Source organism: Aythya ferina, assembly GCF_964211825.1.
Source record: "Aythya ferina genome assembly, chromosome: 1".
In the NCBI taxonomy this organism is placed as follows: domain Eukaryota; kingdom Metazoa; phylum Chordata; class Aves; order Anseriformes; family Anatidae; genus Aythya; species Aythya ferina.
The window spans coordinates 174,341,435-174,366,804 of NC_140296.1; the positions used below are offsets into that span (position 1 = coordinate 174,341,435).

The window sequence follows — 25,370 nt, forward strand, 5'->3', positions numbered from 1 at the left end:
ACGGGAATATGACCCAACGTGTAAAATATTGCAATGTTAGAGCTCTGCTTTTACAGTAAGCTTTATCTTTCATTCTTTTGTAGGCTGCTTTTGGTTTCCGTGACATTGCTGTCTATTTATTCAATATATCTCCTGTTGGTGTGTTCAAAGGAAACAGGTAATCTAAGATGTTACTGTAGCATTTCAGTGGACTTGTAAGGAATAAGAGGTAAAAAGTGCTCAGTATAAGGCAAGGTACTTTGTGAAAGACAGAGTTTCTATCACTTTGCTGACACAAAAGAAAGTCCTAAAAGATTGTGGGTCAGAAGCCCAGAATTAAAAATAATGAATGTCACAGCAAAGGGGAATGACATCTGACCATCACTGTAAAGAGAAAAAAATCAAGCCAACGAGTGGATTCTGCTGCAAGGAAATGTTTTTAGTGAGCTAGAAGGAACAGCTCAAATAGTTCCTTTGCATTACAAAATCAATTGCAAATTAAATATAATGAATCTCTGCCTATCCAGGTAAGCTAGCTTACTTGGAAATAGAGCTCGTTGTTAACAGCTAGTGTGAAATTCATGAGTTTTCCTAGAAGAAAATAAAAAGAAACAGTTCCTCCACAGAGAGTAGTATAACTCTAAGCAAAACACATTTCTAAACACAGAAATTAGAAGTTATTTACAATGTTAAAGAGACTTTGTGCTCTAAGTCAAGAGTCTCTTTGAGTAACAACCTCTGAAGACATACTTTTAAAATTATCTGTGCATAAGAACACTGTCGTATTTTAATACGTAATTTGGATGCACATGAGTTATTATTATAGTGTGTGCAAAGGCAGCAACTACTTATTTAAACTAGGTGTGAAGGCCTAATTGTTGACACATTTGTGCCCTCTTAGTTCCCAAAATCTGAGCCCTGGTTTCTGTGCTGCTGGATCGCAGATACATCATTACAGCTAAGCTCAGAGTTATTGTTTATACAAGCTTTAAACAAGAAATGTCAGCTATAAGGAAATGTAGAGAAAAACAAACGAGATCCATTTTTAAAATAATCTGTTCAGTGTAACATCTGTAGTATTTCTCTTTCTGTTCTTGTGATTCTCACCATCTTCACAATATCCAGTCTTTTTTTTCTCAGCCTGAATCGCAGCCAAGGAAAAAAAGCATTTAACAGAAACACAATCCAATTAATAGAGGAGTTTCTCAAGCTTGACAAATACTTAAAATGAAGTTTTAGTTATAATTTAAGCTGTTCCCTGCTTTTACCAAAAACATACCACATTTGAGAATTCGCAAGTTAAGGCATCATCATTAAAAACAGTAAATCATCCTGTAAACTAGTGGCTGCCTTCATTTGGATCATTTAGTCAAACCAAGCAGAATTACAGAGTTGCAGTCTGGTGTCTGTTGTGGCCAGGCTGCCAGTACTGGCTTGTGGCCCCTGCTGTACTGAATCTGGTCTGGAGAGAAGGCCTTCAACCTTTCTTTCATTGAGACTGCAAAGCTAATATGCCAGGATGGGGATACCTGAACTTAAAATGCCATTATGGGTATAGACAGACTCATTAAGAGGGTCTCATAAATGATCGGTAGCCAAAGACAGCATTTATAGATACCAAAATATTACTCCGTAAGTTTCAGCTCTAGCAATTACAAGACAGCTTTCCATTTAGTAACAATGGAAACATACAGTTTTACAGAGGAGAGGTTAGTGGGAAAGGAATCACAAGTGGTTTGACTCTTTGCTTTTGCTGGTGAATTCTTTACCTTTCTCCTCATTTCTTTTAACACAGGCTGCATGGTGTATGAAAAGCTTGGTGAGCAGGTCTTTGGCACCCCAGGGAAAATGATTGTCTTTGGATCTACATCTCTTCAGAACGTTGGAGGTAAAGGAGATTTGGATATTTAAAAACAAAACAAAACAAACAAACAAAAAACACAGGAGGATCTTAATAAAGATCTAAATAAAGGTTACCCATTCTCTTAGAAAAGTTTGGGATCCTCATGCTCCTCCGTATTGGTCTCAATAACATTTTGCGTGCAGCCCTTTAAAGATGCTGTGTTACTGAATGATCAGTATTTTACAGTCAGTTACAGTTCTGGGTCTTCTATCATTAGAAACTGATGTGGAAAAATGTTCATGATGCTTCTGTGTACTTATTCTACAAAATATCTCATCTGTTGTCTAAAGTGATTCTCTTGTTCCACCAGCAATGCTGAGCTATCTCTTCATAGTCAAAAATGAGCTGCCTTCTGCCATAAAGTTTCTAATGGGAGAAGAAGAAACTTTTTCGTAAGTTGAATACATTTTTGCGATTAGATTACAGAATTTAACATTGTATAGGTAATCTTGAGCATATGTTTATAAAAACCCTTAAGTACTGGATATTCGGATATTCTTTAGGCTTGTAAACAGTAGATCACAGGAGTATCTCAGTGGATTAATAAAACACAAGAAAACTTTGTGAAGGACAAGAGAATGGATAGGAAATTAAAAGTGTAGTTATCAGTATTTTCTCTATTTGCACTCCAGATTTTTGTGCAGAATTAGAAGCTTTGTCTTTTACAGTGTAGGGCAATGCTTGAAGATATTGGGAACAACAAAAGTTTAAGATATTATATTTTTACTTGCATTTTTAGCATCTTACAGGACTTTTTGGCCCCGAATAAAATTCTTCTATACTAATATATGACAAAGGCAGAATATTATACTTAGATGTCTGCCAGTTGGCACTCCTTGACATTTACCAGCTTCTTTAATAGAAGGAATAGGAAGATGGTATTTCTTTACAGTAATAAATAGCCTTTACACAGGGTTATATGATGTATTGTAGAGCACAAAGAAATTAGAGATCCCTTTCCTCGGGTTTTCATACTAAACAAAGCAGTGAAAATATATCACACAGAACACCAATAGTGCTGCATCTGAGGCAGAGCAGTGCCATGTTTTAAGAGCTGGATGCCAAATACCTTTGGTACTCTGCAAAGTTCAGATGTGGTCCCTATTTTGCCTTCCATAGTGTAAGGATATGGAAGATGCTTCTGTAACTGCAGCAAAGAGGATGGCTAAGTGTGAGGAAAACCAGAGAGGGTTTAAGGTGTGCTCACGGTACTTTTTTAATGTTTTATATAGGGCATGGTATGTCGATGGGCGGATTCTCGTTGTCATAGTGACGTTTGGTATCATCCTCCCTTTATGTCTCCTTAAGAACTTAGGTAAGATGTAAATGCCATTATGGGTATAAAATACAGGAGCCCATTGTGCCTCCGACGGCCACATTGGCCACTCAAATATAATTACAAAAATTGTGCTCTCATTGTAATCTAAGCAGCCTCTCTGGTCCAGGAGGAAGCTGTGTTTTGAGCATCTTGGAAAAAAGAAGGCCTAAATTGTTACAGCGGTTGAATTCGGTATAAACCAGCCTCATCCATATAATTGGGGAAATTGATTTTAAAAAATACGGTTAAGAGGGTGTTTATTTCATGAGGTGACTGACTCTACTGTATGTGTGGCCTGTAAAAATATATTCACCAACGAAATGTAAGATTATAAAAAATTGCTTATTTTTCTATCAGCATTGAAATTTTCAGTGGTTGGGTTAATTGGAGGTGTTGGCTTTGTAAGTAAGGTGTGTATAAAGAACCACATTTCCAAATGTGTTTTAGTCCACAGAGATGCCAGATGGTGCACTATGTGTGTTTTAAAGCCATGTAACAAGTTTTGGCACTGCATTCCTCTTGGGATCTTCCTTTTGAGAAACTAACCCATAGTAAGCTCACATTTCTCTGCGTAGTAGGGAATCTGGGTCACGTTCTGATTGCAATTTCACATTTTCAAGTTTGTTTCAATTACCACAGCCCCTTTCAAAAGTAAAATTAGTTAAACTACTGTAACGATTACCTTCGGGAAGGAAGGTGTGTGTCACATCGGTTAGATCAAAGCCCTGGTCTGTCTGAAAGCCGGAGGCTTGCAATGTGGAAGGCTCCCACACCAACCAGGAATGCTTTTGTCCTGCCCAGAAGCTTGTAATACATATTAAATGTATAATGCATTTAAATTTATCATTAAGTAGAGAATTAAAAAGCAAGATACGGCTAATAAAATAACCTTGTGTAAGATTTCTTTTTAATTTATTTCAGGGTATCTTGGCTATACCAGCGGATTTTCATTAAGCTGCATGGTATTTTTCCTCATAGTGGTAAGTTAAGCTTGCTCTCTTCATTGGATTAGTCACTTGATAGCATATTCAGAATTTCTTAATTCAATTAGAATTTGCTTTTTAGTATTATTCTTAACAGCTGTTTTCTGCTTTTGTCCTAGGTTATTTACAAGAAGTTTCAAATTCCCTGTTACGAATTGGAGCTAAATGCAACATCATCTATGCTATCAAATAGCTCAGCACATGAGCATATGTGTAAGCCAAAGTATGTTATCTTTAATTCCAAGGTATGTTTCTTTTTATGATACTTATTTTTGATTCACATAATACATGCACCTACACTCCATGTCCTTAATCAGCTCAGCAGCATGTAGGGCCTGCCCCTCCATGCTTCCACATGTGCTCCGATGGCGAATGCACAATGGGAGTCCTTGCCCAGTTGTATGGAGGTGCCATAAACACCTGTAGCTCCTTGCAGTCTTGCTCTGCTGCTCCGTTCCCCAGGAAGCCAAGATAGGCTGAGCTGCCTTGGTAGTATGTGTGCTAAGGCTGTGAGCCCCAGCTGACACCGGACAACAAATGCTTTGTTTAGGAAAGTTTTCCTTTCTGCTGCTTTGTACTGTCTGTGCTGCGACTGAGTTCCTAGGCTGTGGTTCAGCAGACACTGTAAGCCTGCATCCAAAGGCCAGAAGTAATTTGTCTGTCCTTCTGTGCACAAACCACTTCTTTGTGACAGGGTATTTGTTTTTATAGCCATATGGTGAACTGGACCAGGAAAAGGATACAGTCGAAAGCTAATCCAGCAAAAATTTGATTGCCTTTCAGCTGGATGCTTTCCTCGATCGCCACACAGCTGCACAAAAAGTTGTGCCAAGAGAGTGCGAAAGAGCAACTGGCTGTAGCTGTGGGAGCAGGAGGATTGCTTCTTCCAGCTGTGCCGGTTTGCAGTGATCCTTGCACGGCACCTTATCCAGTAGGGCAGGGTCCTCAGATTGTCACCATTGCATTCATAGAGAATGCGTATGTATAGTATATGCCTGAAAAAAATTAAGCTTTTTAAAAAAATCATCCTACCAGCTTCAGTCCAAGAAGTCAATGTGAACTAATTTGAGCACTTTTCTTCAGCTGTGGGCAGCGATCAGCCCTGAGCCAGTGTGACTGACCAAGAAGTAGTCAACTTGGTATGTGGTAGCGACACAGGAGTAGGTACATTTTAGATAGATACTGACAAAAGGAAATCTTATTCTCCTGCAGTGACAGTGTTTACCTCAGAGTCAATGAATGCCCATCAGAAGGATCAGTCCATCTGAATTAGGCACACTGGACCTGAGCTTTAGAGATTTGCTCTCGGGGCCAATAATTTGCCAATCAATTTAGTAACTTAGATGTGTGAGAGAAGATCAGGTTCACAGGATCACAGAATGGCTGAGGCTGGAAGGGACCCTGGAAGCCATCTGGTCCAGCCCCCTGCTCATGCAGGGACACCTAGAGCAGGTTGACCAGGACTATGTCCAGATGTCTTCTGGGTATCTCCAAGAGTGGAGACTCCACATCAGCTGTGTGCTGGAAGTGATTGAGAGAAGGCAGCACAGGTCTGGCTATGGAAGGACCACCAGAGAGCAAATAGTGTGCTTTCTGAATCTCATGGGATGGGGATGTACCCCACTGGGCAGCTCCAGGACTACTTCTGTAGCAATGGTTGTCCTGTGGCCAGCACAAGGAAACCTCAGAGCACCAGGAAGAGCTGACCATAGGGATCAGCTCATTTTATCCTCACAGGAGGACCTGTTTTTCATGTGATCTCAGCTCGTACCAGTTTCCTGTGGAGAATGGAAGTGCTTGAGCTCTGAGATCATTCATAAAGTTTGGCCAAACGGTGACCACAGAAACCCGCTCAGATTTTTGGTTGAGCAGGGGGTGAGGTTCCCCTCAGAGGCCCTCTGCGCTTCGTAGTGACGTAACGGTCTCTCTCTTTCCCCAAGGAAAAGCATGCTCCCTCCACACTCCTCCTAGCCCTTTTGTTGGCCTGGGAAATGAAGGGGCTCAGTCTGGTACCTTGAAATATCCATTTATTTGTAAGTTCTGCATTCCTCTTCTCTTTTCTTACAGTCTGGATATGGGCTTCATCTTCAGGACTTCAGCCTTAGCACCACGGGTGCGCACCCCTCTCCATCCCGAGGCAGGGTAGCGTAGCGGTGACCCACCATATGTCCGTCCCCCTTACACGTGGCGGTGTGCTAGTGTCGGTGGCAGCAGCTGGGCAGGGAGACCCATCCCAGGGAGCAGAACCCACAGCCGCGTGGCACCCACCACTGCGCGCTGAGGACAAAGTCAGGGCTGTGCTTGCATGACCAGCGCCAAGATGTTGTCCTCCCATTGAAAGAGCGCTGCTCTCCATGTTTTGTTAAACACATGCCAGTTGACAGGTCTCCTGCCTTCTCTGAATAGGGCTTTCAACGTTCGGTTGAAAGAGTCCAGAGAGTTGGGAGCTGAGGTAGCTGAACACATTTCTTTATGACTCTGGGTAAAATACTTATTCTTCTTAACTTTTTGTCTGAAACTCTCTCTGAACAGACTGTGTACGCTTTGCCCACCATCGCTTTTGCATTCGTGTGCCACCCGTCAGTCCTTCCAATTTACAGCGAACTTAAAGAGTAAGCCTTTCTCTTTTTTTTTTTTTTTTTCCAGTTAATTGTTTTGCACTGTTTTGCATGGAAAATGTTAGTGCAGAGGTGCTCTGAGTCATTCGTGCCATTCGGAGGAGATATGCTTTAATAAAACCAAACAAGCCAGCGAGTGTGGCTGTCAGCTAGGAAATCTGGCCTCCCAGATGTGCCATTGGGGTGGAGGGAAGCTGAGGATAATGCAATACTTGGGGAGTTTTCTCTGGAAGTACACAGCAGCCTGGGGAGAGCCAAGTTGTGCCGACTGTATTTTGCATAGGAGGGAGACGTGTGTTCAGCCCACGGCAGTTGTTCCAGCACAACTAAAAATCTGGTGCAATACCAGAAACAAAAATCGCTTTCAGCCTCGCCCGTGCTGCGATGCCGTCGCCAGGCCGGCCAGCTTGGTGCAGCCTCGGGCAGGGCTGCGGGGAGCTGGAGCCCGGCCCTGCTGTGGCCTTGCTGGGGCCGGGCGTGGGGCCTGGGCCTGGGCAAAGGGTCGGGAACAGTCAGACCCCTGGGGACACTCAGGGTGCCCTCAAAGCTGGATGCTTTGAGTTTCATGTGGCTGCAGCAGGTGCCCAGGGGCCTGTTGAAGGCATCCCTGTGTGGATTTAAAAGCATATATATTTTTATGTACTATACTTTATATATTTCAGAGCAAATATCTAAAAATGAAATATTTACACTTAATCTATTTTGCTACAGTGGTCTGTGTACATCCATTATTACCACCCATGGGGGATACAAATACGTTTTTTTCTGCAAACATTCAGAATGTTGTTGTTGTTGTTGTTGTTGTTGTTTTTCTTTGTACACTTCTACTGTCCTTATATTTTGGCCTTTTAATTTAATTACTGAAGTGTTTAAGGGCTCCTCCTGCCCACTCAGCTTCGCCCTTCCCTCCAGTTACAAGAGTGTGTCTGGGGAGCAGAGCCACAGGGTGGTTACAGCATGTCTTTACTTAAACTCCAAGGTCCATTGTCCCGCCTTTCTCTTCCTGATGCAGCTGTCAATTAATTCCTGTTCTAAATGAAAATGCATTCATGAGTCTCTGCAGAATTGATATGTTTATGCAAAGGCTTGATACATTTTTAAGCAGCTATTCAGAAAGACAATCCAACCGTTTTATTTGATCTCTTCTTTTCTTCTTTCCCCAGCCGTTCACAGAAAAAAATGCAGTTGGTTTCAAATATCTCATTTTTTGCCATGTTTGTGATGTACTTTATGACTGCCATATTTGGCTATTTGACTTTCTATGGTAAGTATGCAGACTTTACTGATCAAAGCAGAAAGGGAATACATGTGAAATCAGTAACGAATCCCAGCTGGAAAGAAAAGTCCATTCACTTATATTAAAATACTTTTTCAAATAATTTTCCTTAGCGTTTTCATACTAAGGGTACAAATCCTTTCCTGTCTTTCCCCTGTGGATGAAAAGCACAAGTGAAAGCAGTATTTACAAAAGGCATATTCAAAATATGAGGAAGAGATTTGTTTAGCAGAACTGGGGATTAGCTGGGCCCTACCGAGATTTGCATTCCAGAGTCCCTACCTGAATTTTGTGTGCCTTGGTAATAAGTGATGTGTGACTGGTTGTGCACATCTGTATAAAACGTGACAGGTTTGAGAGCAGGTCCTAGCAAATGGGTATCAAATGAGCCTTCACAGCTTTTTCACTTTCTTATTGGTACTTTCATCGTTGAGAGACAAAGGACCACATGTTTTTCCTGTGTCCCTAGGGTTCACTCCTTCAGGTGTTGGTTAAATAAATTGGCAGCAAAGGTGGGGAAGCTCAGAGGCATGTCCCAGCTCTGCAGCTGAAGGATGGTTATTTCAGTGTCTGGGACTAGCATTGTGTCTCTTTTCATGAATATTGATTCGCTTAAAGAAACAAACAAATTATGTTGTATTGCTGTCCTAAGGGAGTATGTACAATTTTTAAGTAAATAGGATAAAATATGAATGTGGCCCAGGAAGCTACTCCCATTTCCCAGTATAATGGAAATGTTGATATGTAGTGTGTTTTCTCATAGACCACTAAAGGGTTATGAGACAGACGCCAAAATTGACATTTACCTTTTACCTCAGGGTCACCAAAAGGTCTTCAGTCATCTCCACTGTGTATTCCAAGTGACCTTTTTGTTACAATCTCCCCTTGTGACACCATTCACTGTAAGCCACCTATTACAAGGGAAAGAAAATAGTAAATATGAAAATTGGCTTTTTTTTTTTTTTTTTTTTTTTTTTTTTTCTCAAAGGTGTACCTGTCTTGTTATTTTTTTTCTCAGGCTCTCGTCCTGCTCATAATGCCTTGAGCCTGCATGCACTGAAGTAATTTGACATCATCAGTTCTAATTTTCCCCATAAAACTGATGGAGGTGAGGGGGTATCTGCTGCAACTGACTGCAGCAGCAGCTGTGCTCACCCGACTGCTGCTAGCTAGAACATTGTCACAGGCATGCATTAGATCAGTAGCCCTGTGGGGGGGCAGTGGGAGTGAATCAGCACGAACCCCTTCACTTTGGCAGGGAGGAAGCTCTGGTGCAGTCGCCCCAGGGATGTGAGGAGGCAGATACCCATAGGATCCTCTCCGGGAACCTCCCACGCCCCATGGAGCCCATGGAGGAGATACAGGCTGCATCCTCCTGGCCCCCTTGGGAGGGAGCAGCAGAGGAATTTTCCTCCCGGAGCAGGCATCCCTGCACATGGACGCCGCGTGCCTCTGCGCAGCTCCGCTGGGGCTCATGCAAGCACTGACGATCACAGGATCGGTGCCATGAGAGGCAGCACAAAGAGGAACTGAGGGAATGCGAAAGCTCTCCGCTCCAATCCTCCTTACTCTTGGGACTGACAAGATTTTGCCTTTTATATGTGCACTTGGTTTTCTAACCTCTTCCCTGCCTGGGTAAGACCAGGGTTTTTATTTTGGCCATTTCTTTTTTACGCCAATAGTGCTTGTCTGTTTGCTGTGTTCTCGAAAGTGTTGCAGTTATGACTATATTTACATTGCAGAATTACAGAAAAGAGGTGTTTTTCTTCCCCTAAAAGGTCACTGTGGTTGGGCTCTGTGGTGTATCTAGCTGAAAGGAAAACAGACCTTCAACTGTAAGCCTTGCCTTTCACTTCCTACCTGGCTGCAGTCCGTGAGCGGTACAGAAGTTGCAGTCTGTGCTCGCAGGAGCAGAGTAAGCTCTGTGTCGCAGAAGCTGTGCATGTGCCCGGCTTGAAAACCCCACTCCTAACCTGCAGGGAGGTGGGAGAGTGTTTTCTTTCTCCTGGTGGGAATTCAGGCGCTGAGAGATGGTCTCGCCCCAGAAGGACGCCCTGGGGGGAGCGTAGGCGTTTTGCTCTCAGGAAGAGGAGGTTTTACCACAGTTTTGATCTACACGTGCCCACTGAGTTCCTCTTAAGGACTTCGGTTTAAAAGCTATTATGTTTTCCTGTCAGCTTTCTAAGATTAGCAGACAGAAAGAAAACTCGAGCTGTTCTAAAAACAGAGGGTAGCGAGCGTGTTTCTGTGGCGCATTTCACAGCCGCCTCCCTGGGTTGCTGTTCCTAGATATTCAAAAGGCACAAAGCAAGCACGTAGGTCCCCCGGCAACTTGCTTTTCCCATCCGTTACCACTATTTAATCAGAGTGCAAAGGAAGCATTTTTGCAGGAGGGCTTATTAAAGCATCACCAGTGCCTCCCCACTAGGCACCCCCGGCGATCTTTTGGCCATGCCGGGAGCACAGGGCCGGCGTGGGGCCGAGCCGCGGGCACTGCCGAGGAGGGGCGGCAGGTTCAAGAGAAGAAAAAAACAGAAGGGCAGCCCTCCGAGGAGAGAGGAGCTGCCCGGGGGTTTGAGTGCAAATGTCAAAATGTCCCACTGAGAGCTGACCTCAGCCGGGCTTTGTTCTTGCTTGAGAACAGAGGCACTGCTTTGTGCTGGGAGTTTATGTGCTGTTTAGACCAATTTAGCTCAACCTTGTAATTTATATTAAACTCAGCCGTTGCGGTGCATGTGGTTATTTTTATATCATTTGAAACTTTAAAACAAGCCCACAGAACCGATTAAAAGTAGCTTATTTCACTTTACTTATTTATTTATATGTATATATATGTAAGCAAGCTTTTGTGCGTGTCTCACTGTTGTCTTTCCTACAGTGAAAATTACCTTAGACTTAGGCATGTGCTGTCTTGAATTAGGATGCATTCCTAAATCAGGCCTCCAAAGGATTAATCTGGAATAATAGGAGCATTAGGATTTGGTTCAAAATGCTGTTTTAACTCAAGAACGTTTCATTCCATACTCTTTTGTTTACAGATAAATCACTTGTTGTTCAAGAAGGCTGTTGTTAAGCAATGATTTTTTGTGAATGAATTGCCTACTTGCTGGAACACTTACCGTATTGTCTTTCCCATAGACAATGTGCAGTCAGATCTGCTTCACAAGTACCAGAGCAAAGATGACATCCTCATCCTGACAGTGCGCTTGGCTGTGATTGTTGCAGTTATACTCACAGTGCCAGTGCTGTTTTTCACTGTAAGTAAAAGTCTCCACGCAGTTTGGAAGTAGGTAATGTCTGTATAGGTTGGATTTTTTAAAAACACAGTTTGGTCGTTTCCAAGTCAGTAATGCTGCAGCTACAAACAAGAACTCGAGCTTGGATTGGTCTTTTGCCACACCAGATTCCCAGTAATTTCTGGAAAACTTCTCCCTGCAGGAAATAAATGATTCACTTTTGGTCTTAAATCAGTTTTAAATTGAATCCACAAGGGCCTTCTCTTCTTTCACATGATTTCACTGGAGCAGACTCAGAAGTGAAGTTCACTGTTAGGTGCAGAAGGACCCCAAAAGGCATGGTAGAAAGAGAGGAATAGCCTACTTTGGATGTATGCAAACATACAGTTGTGAAATATCAAATTAATTGCAAGGATTGTTTCAAAGAGCATTATGTCAGAGTCCCCACAATTTCTGTCAGATCAGTGTAGAGCTGAGTTGCCACATGAAGAACCAGTTAAAATAATCATGGGGAGCTTTGAACTGGCTGGTAGACTATTCCTGACATCAAACTCTCTGTCTTCCTACAGGTACGTTCATCATTATTTGAGCTGGCGAGAAAAACAAAATTTGACTTATGCCGTCACGTTGTGGTTACTTTTGTCCTTTTGGTTATCATCAACCTGTTAGTCATTTTTATTCCAACCATGAAGGATATTTTTGGAGTCGTAGGTACAGTGTCCTGGCTTTGTACTGCTAATGTAAAACTGTTGATAATCAGCAGCATAATAATTATGGTGTTGGCAACTAAGAATACTCATTTGTTTCAATTTTGCAGGTGTCACTTCTGCCAATATGCTGATTTTCATTCTTCCTTCATCATTGTATTTAAAAATTACACATCAGGATGGAGCAAAACTGACTCAGAGGATTTGGGTATGTGTTCTTTTCAGGTCAATGTGTTTGTCTTGTCATTTCTTAAAATGTGCTAGATGGAAAACCCACCTAATCTGAAGATTTGTGTGAGCTGCTTCTCCTGACTTTTCCCTCTTGCTTCCATCAGCTGGCAGCCTTGCTTCCCCTTTTTCATTTGCCCTGTGTGTCTTCTGGGCCAAAGGCCCCCTGTGCTCCCCAGCCGTTCTCTTTGGAGCTGGGGACATTTCCTTCCAGGGGAGCAGCAGCTCTGCAAGCAGCCGTGGCTTTGGCCAGGGCATGGGTGCCCCTGCAACTGCCCTTGGCAGCCCAGCGAGCTTTCTGCGTTTCAGTGTGCCAGTTCAGAAGGCATACAGCACACTCTGTCTTCAGGCTTTGAGAAGAGCAGAGCTGATAGGTCCTAAAGATGGACTCATTTAGCCCTTTTTAGGGATGATCAACATTTAAGAAATAAATTGAAATGGGAAAAAAAGTGGTTTTGGTGTTCAGCAAGTAATTGTTAATGACACTAATCTGTTAGTTATCTGTGAGTCTTGTCTTCCCCAGCAGTGCTATCTCATTTTAGCCCATAGCTTTGATACATCACCTTGTAAATCTCCTTAAGAAGGAAAGTTAACACACTTGAATTAATTGTCTTTTCTTTTAGTTCATTAATTTTCTCTCCTTTTTCTTCCAGGCTTCTCTTTTCTTGGCACTGGGGATAATGTTTTCCCTAGTGAGCATCCCTCTGGTAATCTATGACTGGGTACAGTCAGGAGGCAGTGCCGAAGGCCACTGAAGCTGACCTTCTGAAAAGGAGACATCCCTGTTTGCTACACACCAAAATCGCAACCATCCGTTCTGTTATCTATTCCACCTTTTGTGAGTTTACTCAAATCAAATCCAAATAATGATTTTCCAGTACTGAAAATACTGTTATGGGTGTATTTTCTTGCAGAAAACAGACCCATTTTTCCAACAGGCATATCACTCTGTCCCATGATACTGAGTTATCAGATCAGCGTTAAGTCTGTGTTAATTGTTGAGAGACTATATAGAGCGTTGCTCATAGGAACTCATCACAATTAGTTTGTTTTTCCTCTTCCACCCATGAACTCCATTGTTCCGTTATTATTCTTAGCCCTTGAACCATAAGCTCTGCTCCTTTAAAGCAGCAGCATTTGTTGTTATCAATCCCAGCTGGAGTGATTGTCCCAAATGTCATCAGTTCACACCCTTTCCCTTTGCCTTTTAACCAAAACTCTGCTCTCAATTGTACGCATTCGGTTGGTTTGTTTGTTTGTTTGTTCTGTTGCTGTTTTGTGCACCATTTGCCTCACCAAGTGTAGCATTCTTGGTACGGACAGGAAAAGCACCATGAGTGTAAATGAGCATTGTGTAAACCTAGGTCCTAAATCTGGTGCTTCTCTCTGTAACGTTGTGGTGGAGGAGCCAGCCCTAGTCTTGGCTCTTTTGTTGCTTTGGGGAGCAGACCTGTGTGTGTGTGTGGGTGTAGGTGTGTGTTTTTGCAAAGGAGTGCAGGGGGCAGGAGAGGGACAATCACCACCAGCCACCATTTCCCTGCTACATTTCAGTTTGAACCTGGCCACCAGTAGACTTGACAGCCAGCAGTGAGTACTTGAACCTGACCAGAAGCAGACGCTCAGAGATATCCGTAGGAAATCTGCATTTTCTTCAGCATTAAACTGTTTGCTAATGCCCCGTTCTTCTCAGAAAGAAAAGGCAAGCTCCAGTTTTATCAAAACCTACACGTTTAGTCATACCTCATGCCTTTTGCATTCTTGGATTCATCTGTACATACCTAAGGTTGGCCTTTTAGAGACTGGCTCCTCTCTCATGTCTCATCCTCCTCCCCCTGAAGTCAGCAGGGTTTCTGACAGCAGCGGGAGCAGGATCTGACTCGCCCTACAGAACTACTGGATATCTAATGGAAATTGAAATATGTAACATTTATTTCAACAAACATACACACTTTATATATTTGAAATGTTTTATTTACATTTCACATCAGTTCTCCATAGCAATTACAGGAAATACATTAAATTACTACTAGCAGAAACACTGTAACTTGCATCTGTTGTCCACAAAACAAGCATTTGCCTAATGCCTTATAGCTGGTGTAGAGAACTACTTGTAGAGATTCAAATGCTAAGCAGGTGATTGTTGACCATCCTCAGCAGACGTTTATTAGTGCACTGCCAGCAGCATAAATGTGAGCTAAAAAGTGTCTTCAGTTTTGCTCTTGAGATGAACCAGGCTCCCTCTGAAAAAAACGATGGCTAAGGGGAGCCCTAGATCGCATGCAAGGGCTACGTAATGCCCTCTGTGCGTGTGAGACGTACCTGTCAGCATGCAGTGACCCTCTTGTTCCCTGTGGCTGGTTCATTTCCGACTCCCATTGTAGCTGTGGAAGGAGCCTGTCATTAGCAGCACTGCCTGTGGGTAATCTGTCATTGCAGCTTGTTCTTTGTAAGGTCGGGGGTGGAGAATTCAGGATCTTGGGGTTTCTGTGAGCTGTTGAATTGCCTCAGTTGCCACTGCCTTATCCTACATGGCTTGAAGCTGCTGAGAGTTGAGACTGCAGAGCACTTCTCAGGAGCTTAGGAGCAGGTTTTTAAGGGTGACGACAGAGAGGTTAGTTTGAGGCCTTACTTGGAATTTAAGCACTGACATGCAGAGAGGCCTTCAGAGCAGCCTGGCAGCAGGAAATCCCATCCCTTTTAACAAAGACCTTCTGGCCTACAGAGTGGGGCTCCTGCAGCCTGTCCTGACCTGCCAGACTTTTATTCCCAGCAATACAGGCTCCCAGCAAGGTCTCCAGCATGCCATCCTTCCTCCCATGCGGCCCAGGGTTTAAAACACAGACAGCTGAGCTAGATGGGATCAGGCAGGCTGAGGATCAGCTGCCTGTGGCTTTCAGCAAGTGGCCTCAAATGCCCATGCCTGTGACAGCACAGGTCACCAGTTCTCTCTGCACCTCCCCTTGATGTGACCAATACTGCCTTAGGTGGGCCCTCATTCACAGAAGTCCATGCTGTAGCCTACAAGTCCAGGTGTTAGTGAAACCACAGAGAGAAGAACCTGTGCTTCTGTCTCCTCTCAGCTCATTCTAGCATTTTCCCAGCTCAGGACATCATTTGGGGTTTCCCTTTCACAGGCACCCAACTCTCCCTGGTAGCTAAAGCAGGAGCCTGGCGTCTAGCTGCTCTCTGAATCAGAAAGACTTCTTACCAAGGCCTGTAGAGTCAGGGGAAGGGGCAACGCTTGTAAACTGGAAGAGGGTAGATTTAGAGTGGGTGTAAGGAAGAGGTTGTTCCTGATGAGAGTGGTGAGGCACTGGAACAGGTTGCCCAGAGAAGCTGTGGATGCCTCGTCTCTGGAAGTGTTCAAGGCCAGGTTGGATGGGGCTTTGAGCATCCCGGTCTGGTGGGAGGGGTTGGAGCTAAGTGGTCTGTAAGGTCCCTTCTAACCCAAACCAGTCTGTGATCAGCTTGCTGGGATCACATATCAGGATTCAAGGCACCTTATAATCTCTCTGGATCTCATCCCAAAAAACCTAACTCAGACCTGAGAATGCTGTACAGTGTTATCCTCAGAACACTCCAGGGCTCTTCTGCTTTCCTTCCCCCTTTATCCTCCTACTACTGATTTTTGAGCGGTGACTCTCTGTGCACTGGGGGGTTGTAAAAGAGGAGATCCTGGGAGTGATTTTCAAATACCCAGGTAGGAGCTAGAGGTCTGATCTGCTGCACGGGGTCCCAGAAAGGTCACAACTATGACATCTGCCCCCTCTCCGTATTTTGTAGTCTTGTGTTTCAAATAATGACCATTGACTTTTGACACCCAGCTACCTTGGACTTGAAGGGCTGTTGGGTGGCTGATTGCTGTTTGCATCTTCCTTAGTCTCCTCCATCACAATCCTTCTCCCTCCTCTTTGCTCTTCTGCCTTCTTCTTTTTCCCAGTTTATATGTGTACTGGAGTTTTACTGGATACATAGGGAGAAGGATGAGCTGGGTGTGTGCACAGAATGAAATTACCCAAGGTACCGGACTATCAAAGCATATCTTAGATACTGAAAGACAGATACCTGAAATATTGAGTCTTTAAGTAGGCTTTGTTTCTGGGTCTGTGAAAAAAAAAAATTAAAAAAAAGAAAAAAAAAAAGAGGGAATTTTGCTTAGGCTGATTTACTGGCATCATATTTATAGATATTTATGGAAAGGAATCATGTGTTTATTGATGTCTGTGGTAATGAACGTGAAATAACGTGCTTTTTGTTTTCTCATCAGGTTTATACATTCTTAACAGAATGCAATAGACCCTGCTGTAACTGTCAACATCAGTGATGGATGACAATATTTGTATGAGGTTATCTGTAAAATGTACTGCTGTTATTCAGTTCATTTGGAATAGTGAACTTGTAGCCAACAATGTACGAGTCCCACATTTTAGCTAGGATTTTAAGAGCACAGTGAAATGCTGTAGGAGTTTCTCTGTTGTTAAATTAATAGGATCCAGAGTACCGTATCTACTTAGTAGGTGGTAGCATGCTTTCTTTTCATAGAGAGTTTATCACTATTGTGAGCACTGCAAATTTCATAGACTAGGTGAAAAATTGCTCCTAATAACTGCAACAAAGTAATTTAAACTTCTTTTTTGCATAATAGAAACAATCGAGTGGTGAAGGACAAGGAAAGACTAAATAGAAGCAGGGGCTCCCAGTAAGATTGCAGGAGCTAATCTTACACTGAAAAGACAGCCTTGCTGCCTCTCCTAGTCCACAGCACATTGCAAAGAAAATAGTCTTGAGCTTAAACCACCCTTATGGTTGCAGAATACAGCTGCCCTTCTCTGGCCAGCAGCAAGCATGCCTGGTGAGTAAAACACAGTGGATTGTTACCTGGGAGCAGCGTGTTGGGAGCTGTGACGTCTATGGGTGATGCTTGCTCCTGGTCAGAGAGCTAATGCCAAATCTGTGCACCAGCACAGACCTTTCGTAGGGCTGACACGGACCCAAGCAGTGCCCGTCCCCGGTGTGGGGCTGCAGGGGAAAGGCCAGTCACATCCTGTGAGGGCAGGGACACCCACCCCTTCCTGAGGGCTGCTGTCCTGAGCCTCACAGAGATCCACAGCTTGTGCTCCCCTTGGAACAGGTCATATCTGCAAATGCAGGTTGGGTGATAGATGGGTTTTGTCTGTACATCTGCCTTACAATGCACAAGCGCCACAGCTCTCTCTGATAATGAGTATTAACAGTAACAATTAATGGTATCTCTAGCTCATCGTTAAATTAACACGTTTCTTTGCTTGAGCCTTACATTAAGGCTAAAGAGCATCTTGGTCAAAGCAAAACTTTCCATGTGGTGTTGTCCCACCTCCAGTCCTACCGTCCCACCCTGGTGCCTTTATGAGGGAGGCACAGCCGAATGTAGTCAGGTCCATCAGCGGTTCCACAAGATGGCTTTACCACTTGGTGCCAGGGCGCTCGCTTAAACAGTTCCCCAGAGCACCTGGCATCAGGAAAATCCTTATTTCCTATAACTTACACAAAGAATGTTTTATTTGTATCTAATGTAAGGATTTCTGTAACAAACTGTGAAAAAAAAAAAAAAGATAATTAATAAAAAGTACAGGGCTGGAAAGGTCTAGAATTCACAAATTGTACACATGCCTATGTTTCTGAAGACAAATCTATGCAGTTGTGTTGTATTGTAGGAAATTTCATTTTTATGTATATATATATATTGTAAATAAATAGGATGCTGTATATTTTTGCAGTTGTTTATGCCCTATTATATAGAAGTGTTGAGATAGGCTCTGCATATTAAGAATAATTTTAATAGATATACAAATACTTTAGCTTCAGACTTAGCAAAATGTATATCCTTTCCTTTCTCCCAAGAGTTCACAATTTGAATCCCAAACTTGAAATTATAATTACATTGCTAATGTAATAACAAGAAAGAAAAGAAAGAAAAAAGAGAGAGAGAGAGAGAGAAAAGAAAGAAAGAAAAGAAAAGAAAAGAAAGAAAGAAAGAAAGAAAGAGAGAGAGAGAGAGAGAGAGAGAGAGAGAAAGAGAGAAAGAGAGAGAGAGAAAGAGACCCAATGAAATTGCTAGGAATAGTTCCAACACAGGTCTCCCTGTTTTCTCCATAGCAAGTTATCCAGTCTTACTACTGGGTAAGATATCTCCCTGCATAAAGTGCCCATTTGGTACCCAGGTACCTGTTCCTCTGCCGAGGCCATGTGGCAGCAACATGCTGAAATGGACTTATGCAGAAAGCAGAGCAAGCTGCAGCCAGCAGCCTGCCCCAGCATTATGCCACGCTGGGTTTCAGGCCCGTATATCATTCCGCAGAGGGTAACTAGTACAGATAGAAGTCAGACCAGGACTTCTGCACTCCCTTTTCAGCCAGCAGAAATGTAGATCAGAAAAAAAAGTATCACGTGCCAGGGGTAGGTGACAACCAGAGCAATTTGTTCTGTTTGTAGCCTGCTCCCTGCAGCTCCCTTGCTGCAGAGCCCTGTGGCAGCTCCTCCAAGACAGACCCAGGCATGCAGCTGTGGTGTGCCCACAACGCTTAGCGTCTCCTGTGCTGGGAGAGCATCCCCCACCCAGGGACAGTTTGCACATCCCTTGTATGATCAGGCAGACGCCAGCATTTTGGTCACAGGATGGCTGCATGTCCAGGGTGGGTTCGATGGAAGGGGACAGATGTGTAAGCCCCGAGAGTGCCTCGGTGGGAGCGCAGCCTCGGCGCTGCAGGCGAGTGCTGTCGACAGTTTTGCATAGAGTCTCTCACTGGTAAAGCGCAGAAGTGCTTTTTTTTTCAGGACTGATTAAAAATGGAGGTTGAGAAATGCATCTAAAAATAATTGTATGTTTTTCGTGTTTAATTTATGGTCTTGGATGAAAATGAAACTTGAAATAACATTTGCTTTAACCATGAGCACAAATTTGAGGAAAAATTTATATGCAGTCACTTCTATGGAGCTTTTCAAATTAGTACAAGTGTACGTTTTGTTTTCAGTGTTACAGCCAACAAAATATAATCTGTAAAGGTATTTTTCCACAAGACTTGAACTTTAACTTGTTTATAGAAAGCTGTTTTTAGCATCCCAAGATATGTTAAGGCTTACCCAGATCCAGTATAAACAATACTGTTTGAATGATGTACACTTGATATGAGCTCATCTCTAATAGATTGTTCAAGTGAGTGAATGGTAATATTTTGCTCCTGCTAACATCACCATACTTTGTGCTGTTCATATTCGAATAAAAGATGCAGTTTTTCAGTTTCTGTGTGTAAATAAAGAAAAAAAAATGTATTAAGTTCTATAATCTCTGTTACCTCTATAGTTTTTAAACATTAAAATTGTGATCTAAACTAATGCCTTGGGCTGTACTCGTTCTTTCAAAGTGATGAATATATATCATTTTAATCCCTTAAACAGGATGTGTTCCCAGCTCTTATGCAAGTGCTTTCACTGACCTCAGGGCATGCAGCTCTGCAAAGCCAGCTGTATTAGACTCAGTGCAATATATAGAGCAAAACATCAATACATGGCTGTGGAGCATCAACAGAACATTTCTAATACAGCTTTAGAGGGACTTGAAGCCAGGCATACAGTCACCACAGATCGGGGTTGCTGAAGATGATGGTGTTTGTCAAGCCCAGTGCTTGCTTCTGACCACTCCCTGAAGGCTGTCCCTGCCAGGCTGTTTTGGTGTAAAGTCAGACCTTTAGCTTTAAGGGCTGCTGTAGTTTGTTTCAGCTCAGATGCTAGACTAATGCCTGGACTAGATAAACCCCTGCTGTACCTTGTCTGCTACTGAGGCAGAAACTTGCAGCAGATGGATGAGGAGGATATCTGAGGACAGTGATGTCTTCAGCATTCCAGGCTGGATCTGCTGAAGTGCCTCTGTCAAAGCCTTAGCGGGTCTGGAAAATGTTAACTTTTTGCCTTTGACTGCTTATTTTAATAGTTCTCGTGTTGTAGTGACCACTTAAAAGAAGAGCCCTTGGCTGGAGTCCTAGCCGCGAGACAGCTGGCTTGGCTGAAGAGAGGGAGGGAACAGCCTGTGGTGCCGGGCCCCTCTGCAGGACACACGGTGGGAGGATTTGTGAACCAGGTGACCCTCGGCAAGCCTCTGCCTGGTCCCCAAACCCAGGGAAATGTCTTGAAGCTGTGCTGGGAGCAGCAGTGCACTAACCTGCTCCAGTAGGCTGACCCCTTTGGACATACCATTTGCTCCCAGTTCTCTACCTATAATCACCTCAGAGCCATAACTTAACGCACAGGAGCGTGGGCTGCAGAGTGGAGGAAGAAAGAGGAGAAGCTGTATTTCTTCCTTCCTTGCAGAGATGAGCACAGGCATCTGTCACCTTCTGCAGTGCATTTTTACAAATTCACCTCAAATTCACCTAAAACCACAGAGCCAAAGGAAGAACACCAGCCGCCTTTGCAGCCGCAGACTGCTACCTTTGGCTTGGCTTGGTCTTCATGCATCCCCATGGCTGGCCAGATCTCTGAGTTCATCTGACTTCCCCCTGCTTGAGGGTGAAAAAAGGGAAATTACCTTTTCCTTGGGCAAGGGATGCAGCCTCATCTAAGGGGAGAGACCCCCCAGTTGGTTGAAATGAGATCTTAATTTGACTTCAGTTATGTGAAATCGCAACTAATCTTCAGGCTGAAGCCCAAATTCAGGCCCCTAGTTAAGATGTCTCATTCCCCGCTGTGCCCAGAGCTGGAGCTAAGTGCTCACACCAGCTTTACAAAGTGTGGAGGAAGCAGGGATGCTTCCCTTACCTACTCACAAGCCCACGGCAGACTGAATGTGGGCTTCACTTTGTTCTTGGGCCCCACAGGGCAGCAGCACCACTTGCTTTGTGTTCGGCTGTGCTCAAAGGCCCTGGCCAAAGTAGGCCCTGCTGCCTGTTAAAGGTGCTGTTAGACACGAGTTCTCGGCAGCCTGGCATCAGTCTTTTGCAAATGTTATGTGCCATGCATTTCTCTTTCAGCTTGCTATTACAGAAAATGAAGTCTCTGTGCATTATACTGCTAAATGCCACGGCTTTGGCAAGGGGGAGTGCTACTGGCTTAGCATGCCTCAGCCTTGCCATGGCTTACTGCTCTAAAAACATGAGGTTATTGGGATTCTTGGAAAAAGGTGTAGTTCGCCTGAAGTTTAGACAATAGGGCTAGGAAAGTAAACTGTGATGGTTGGGGTGTGTGTCCCTGGGCGTAAGCCAGCCTGTCAGTGAGCCCATCCTCAGATTGAAGCCACCCCACAGCGGTGATGGCACCGCCTGCCCGGCTGCCGCCCACGTCCATGGGGTGCAGCCACAGGCCTGGCCCCACAGGCACTCCTGCTCCAGAGAAACAGCCAGAAGGTACCCGGGGCCAAGAGCCACGTCCCCTCCTCAGAAGCCTCATGTCCTCTTCTCAGAGGTTGGGTGCAGCTCCAGCCCCCTCCCCTGCCTGTCCTGGCCCTTTGGCAGTGTATTTGCCTCACAGCTGGCAAGCTCTGCTGCCAGCTGGGAAAAGCTGGTGACGTTTGGCTGGTTTTTGGTGGAGAACATTACTTCAGGCTGTACTCTGTGAAAGCACGAGGCACTGACCATGCTCATGACAGGCTCCTGTGAGCTCTTCCTTCCTGCACACCTATGGGGACCTGCACTCAGGTAAAAAGCAGCTCTTCCCAACACCTGCTGATTTTTCAGTAGGGCTCACTTTGTGTAAGCTTTGCAAAAGCTGGAACAAATTGCTAAGGCAGGTTGCCTTGGCCAATGGAAAGATGTAAAGACCAATCTCAACAGCCAAGGAAGGATTTGGGGTTACCGCTGGATGTCCCTGGGGGTGATGTGATGCAACGTCATTCATCACTTTGCCCCAACCAGTAAGGCAGTGACCTCCCATCTTGCTGACGGGGCACACACACGTGTAGCACACACATAAGCACACCATGTTTCTGACCACCCAATCTGCCACAGGCAGAACAAAATTTCAGTGTGTGAAATAACACACATGATGAATTTAACCACGCTTTGAGGCCACCTGAAGGTGCTCAGATGCCACCATGGTGAGCGTTAGGCCTAAAGCAGTCAAGGGATTGCTCGTGCTGTGGCCACAGGCCTGCCCTGTCCCACTACCACCTATTACAGACTGGCCCTGCAGCCCAGGCAGAGCTGCTGCCACCTTGCCTCACCCAAGACAGCCTCAAGTTGTGCCAGGGCAGGTTTAGATTGGATATCAAAAAGAAATTCTACACAGAAAGGGTGATCAAGCATTGGAATACGATGCCCAGGGAAGTGATGGAGTCCCCATCTGGAGGTATTTAGGAGATGTGTTGACATGGCACTAAGGGACATGGTTTAGTGATGGGACTCAGTAGGTCAGGTTTGATGGATTGATGACCTTGAAGATCTTCTCTGACCTAGATGATTCTAAGATAGCTTGGGTTGCTCATCCCTTCCCTTTGCAGCTTCTCTTTAGCCACACAGCAATGGATGGCAACAAGCTTTGTGCAGAGATGTTTGGCAGCAATTGCAAAGATGAAAGCTACGTACTAGTTGCAGTAGCATCAGATGTGGTTTCCCCTCTGCTCTCCAACTGAAGACAGGCAGAAGAGCACAGCTAGGGGCTCCTTGCAGGCACACACCCTCTCAGCTCTGCTCCTGAGACTCACAATGACCAAACCTGTGCCTCACCACAGGTACAGTGTTTGTCTGGGGGTCTCACCACAGCCTTCAAACCATGTGTGCCGATGCAGGATGGGGTACAACCTAGTCTCTTCACCAGAGCTGGATGTTTTTCTCCAAAATGCTCCATCAGACTGTGTTCGCCTCCGATGTGCTGCTTTATCCTTCTCCCTGTGTTTCTATGGAAACTGCTCTCACCTCTGCTCGCTGCTCACGCGGCCATCAGCATCCCGCCCTGAGCTTTGGGGGCTGCAGAGGAGCTGGTGAGCATCTGATGAGGATGTGTCCACGCAGGTGGGCTCTCCAAAGGTTCACATGGAGGGTACTTGTCCCTGCTGCACTGCAGAGCACACAGATAATTTGCTCCTTCTGTGGTCTGCTCCCACATCCACCACTATCACCACCACAGCATCGTGGCCGTCACCCAACCCATTTCCATCCACAAGCAAGAGGTGGGAGGAGGACGAGGCATGAGCCTCATGCTGCCAAGTTTTCACACATGGCCCAGAGCACGGAGGGTCTGTTGGCCAAATGTCTCCCTAGCCTCCAGGACCAGCTCTGCGGAGCCCCAGCCACGTTCTTGGATGCTCAGCCCACCACAGAAATGTGGTGAACATGGTGCTCAGCGGCTTTGCCGAAGGAGACGAACATGTCAAGTATGAAAAAGTGTTGTTCTGCCCCGGGTAATTATACTGGAGCAGAGCAGAGCTAGGTGCCAAGGTATTGGAAAGTGTTATGATAACAAAGAAAGTCATAAAGAGGGTGGAGAAATTTTTACGACGTGAGATCAGATTAATGACCCGTACAACGACTGCAGTAAAAACAGCAGCATACAGATGCTACAACATTTGTAGAACACATTTCTTGAAACCCTAACTAAAGCCTGTAATTTCCTTAGATGTAAAAAAAAAAAAAAAAATTATATGTTCATTCTCTGACAAAGGCGGTTCTTGCACATTCTGAAGCCTCCTCGGGCTTTGTGCAGACAACAGCTCCCACTAGGATTTTTACATGAAAGCTGGGTCTCCTATTAATTTTCAGATACCGTTTGTAAATAATCAGAGAAGTACCAGATGCCGGAGAAACAACTTCCCTGCCATAACAAGGAATTATATATCTCTGGCAATTAGATCATCATAAAATAAAAGGAAAACAAGCATCAGTCTGCCATTCTTGCATTCAGTGGCATTTAAACAATGAAAGCAGTCTCTTTTACTACAGCTGGCAGCCTTCCAGCAGCACTTTGAAAAGGCAGTGTGGCCTCCGTGTAAATTGATAAACAATCTTGTTGAGCAACAGGCACAGGAACATTCAAGCCTTTGTTAAATTTTGACTCGAGTGGAGCACTAATTGGCATCTTTCCGGGCAGAACAAACAGGGTCAACCTCGTTGCTTTACACAGGCAGATTATTTTAACCAGAACACACAGCTAATGAAACAAAATCCAGGACTGGGGATGCTAAAAGATGCAGAAATGACTTGATTTCTTAAAGAGCTCTGGTTGGGGGCAAAAAATCAAACTTGGTTGGTTAAAAAACTTGAATAACTTGAGGCCTAGTTGTGTTGGTGGCTTCAACACCAGCTAAGGCTCACTACAGAAGCAGATGTTTCATCTTCACTTGGGTTTATTTCCTGCTGATCACTGACCATAATGCTCAGGACCAACGCAATCCAGAGAGGGGATAATATCCTCACCTCTGCTCTGGGCCAAGGATCAGAAATCTTTTGTACGGGGCTGCTAGGGCCCACCAAGATGCAGAGAAGTCTGGTGTGTGGGAAGTGTGCTCAGACACCTTCCTGCCAGCTAATTACCTCCTGCTGCCCAGTGCTCCTGCACATCTCTGCCTGCTCCAGAGTACACTGGGGCAAGCTCAGCTCTTCTCCCTTCCTCTTTGTGATGGAGTGGAGCACAAACCCTGCCAAGCAGAAAGTGCACCCTATGAAGTCTGCAACCCCCAGGCAGGCAGCTAAAGTACCAAGCAAGTGGGGTGGCACCACAGCTCACCAGGCAAACAAGTCAGCGACACTTTGACTTCTCTAGGGAAAAATTTACTAAAAAAGGGAGATCAATTATAAATTAGTTCATTCAAATTAGAACATGGCCATATTTACATTACAACCCTCTGTCAAGCACAAGAGACCATTAGTCCTGTTTACTGCAGAAATAACCTATACTTCCTTTGAGGGCACCTGAACACCACTTAGGCTCAGGACTGTTGTCTAAAATTGGACATTTTTTGATTTGGATATTTACAAACAGCCCAGATGCCAGCAAACAAACTAGGTCAAAACCAATAGCTGGAAAAATAATCTTGCTACATGCTCTTTACCTTCCCACCTACCTCTGAGAAAACAGTGCGGTTAGCACAGCTGAGCAATGAAAACAACATCCACAAAAAGCAGGATTCATTGAAGCCAGCTCCGAGAGCTGTGCTTTTCA

At 44.4% G+C, this 25,370-nt stretch overlaps 1 protein-coding gene across 2 annotated transcripts in view; it reads left to right on the forward strand.

Moving 5' to 3' along the window:
* SLC38A1 (solute carrier family 38 member 1) overlaps positions 1–16,655 on the forward strand; it is a 37,230-nt gene extending 20,575 nt beyond the window's left edge. The window contains exons 5-17 of one of the 2 annotated variants that reach the window (XR_014697077.1): positions 84–157; positions 1,775–1,867; positions 2,193–2,274; positions 3,115–3,197; positions 4,122–4,180; positions 4,303–4,428; positions 6,716–6,795; positions 7,965–8,065; positions 11,216–11,334; positions 11,883–12,024; positions 12,131–12,228; positions 12,902–13,086; positions 16,516–16,655. Coding sequence is in view for 1 of the 2 variants with exons in the window: in XM_084532979.1 (XP_084389105.1) it covers positions 84–157; positions 1,775–1,867; positions 2,193–2,274; positions 3,115–3,197; positions 4,122–4,180; positions 4,303–4,428; positions 6,716–6,795; positions 7,965–8,065; positions 11,216–11,334; positions 11,883–12,024; positions 12,131–12,228; positions 12,902–13,003 (1,159 nt within the window). In the remaining variant the exon portion in view is untranslated. Of the gene's footprint in view, positions 1–83; positions 158–1,774; positions 1,868–2,192; positions 2,275–3,114; positions 3,198–4,121; positions 4,181–4,302; positions 4,429–6,715; positions 6,796–7,964; positions 8,066–11,215; positions 11,335–11,882; positions 12,025–12,130; positions 12,229–12,901; positions 13,136–16,515 lie in introns of those variants that run through there. The other variant, XM_084532979.1, reaches the window with a different exon arrangement.
* The last annotated feature ends 8,715 nt before the right edge of the window (positions 16,656–25,370 follow it).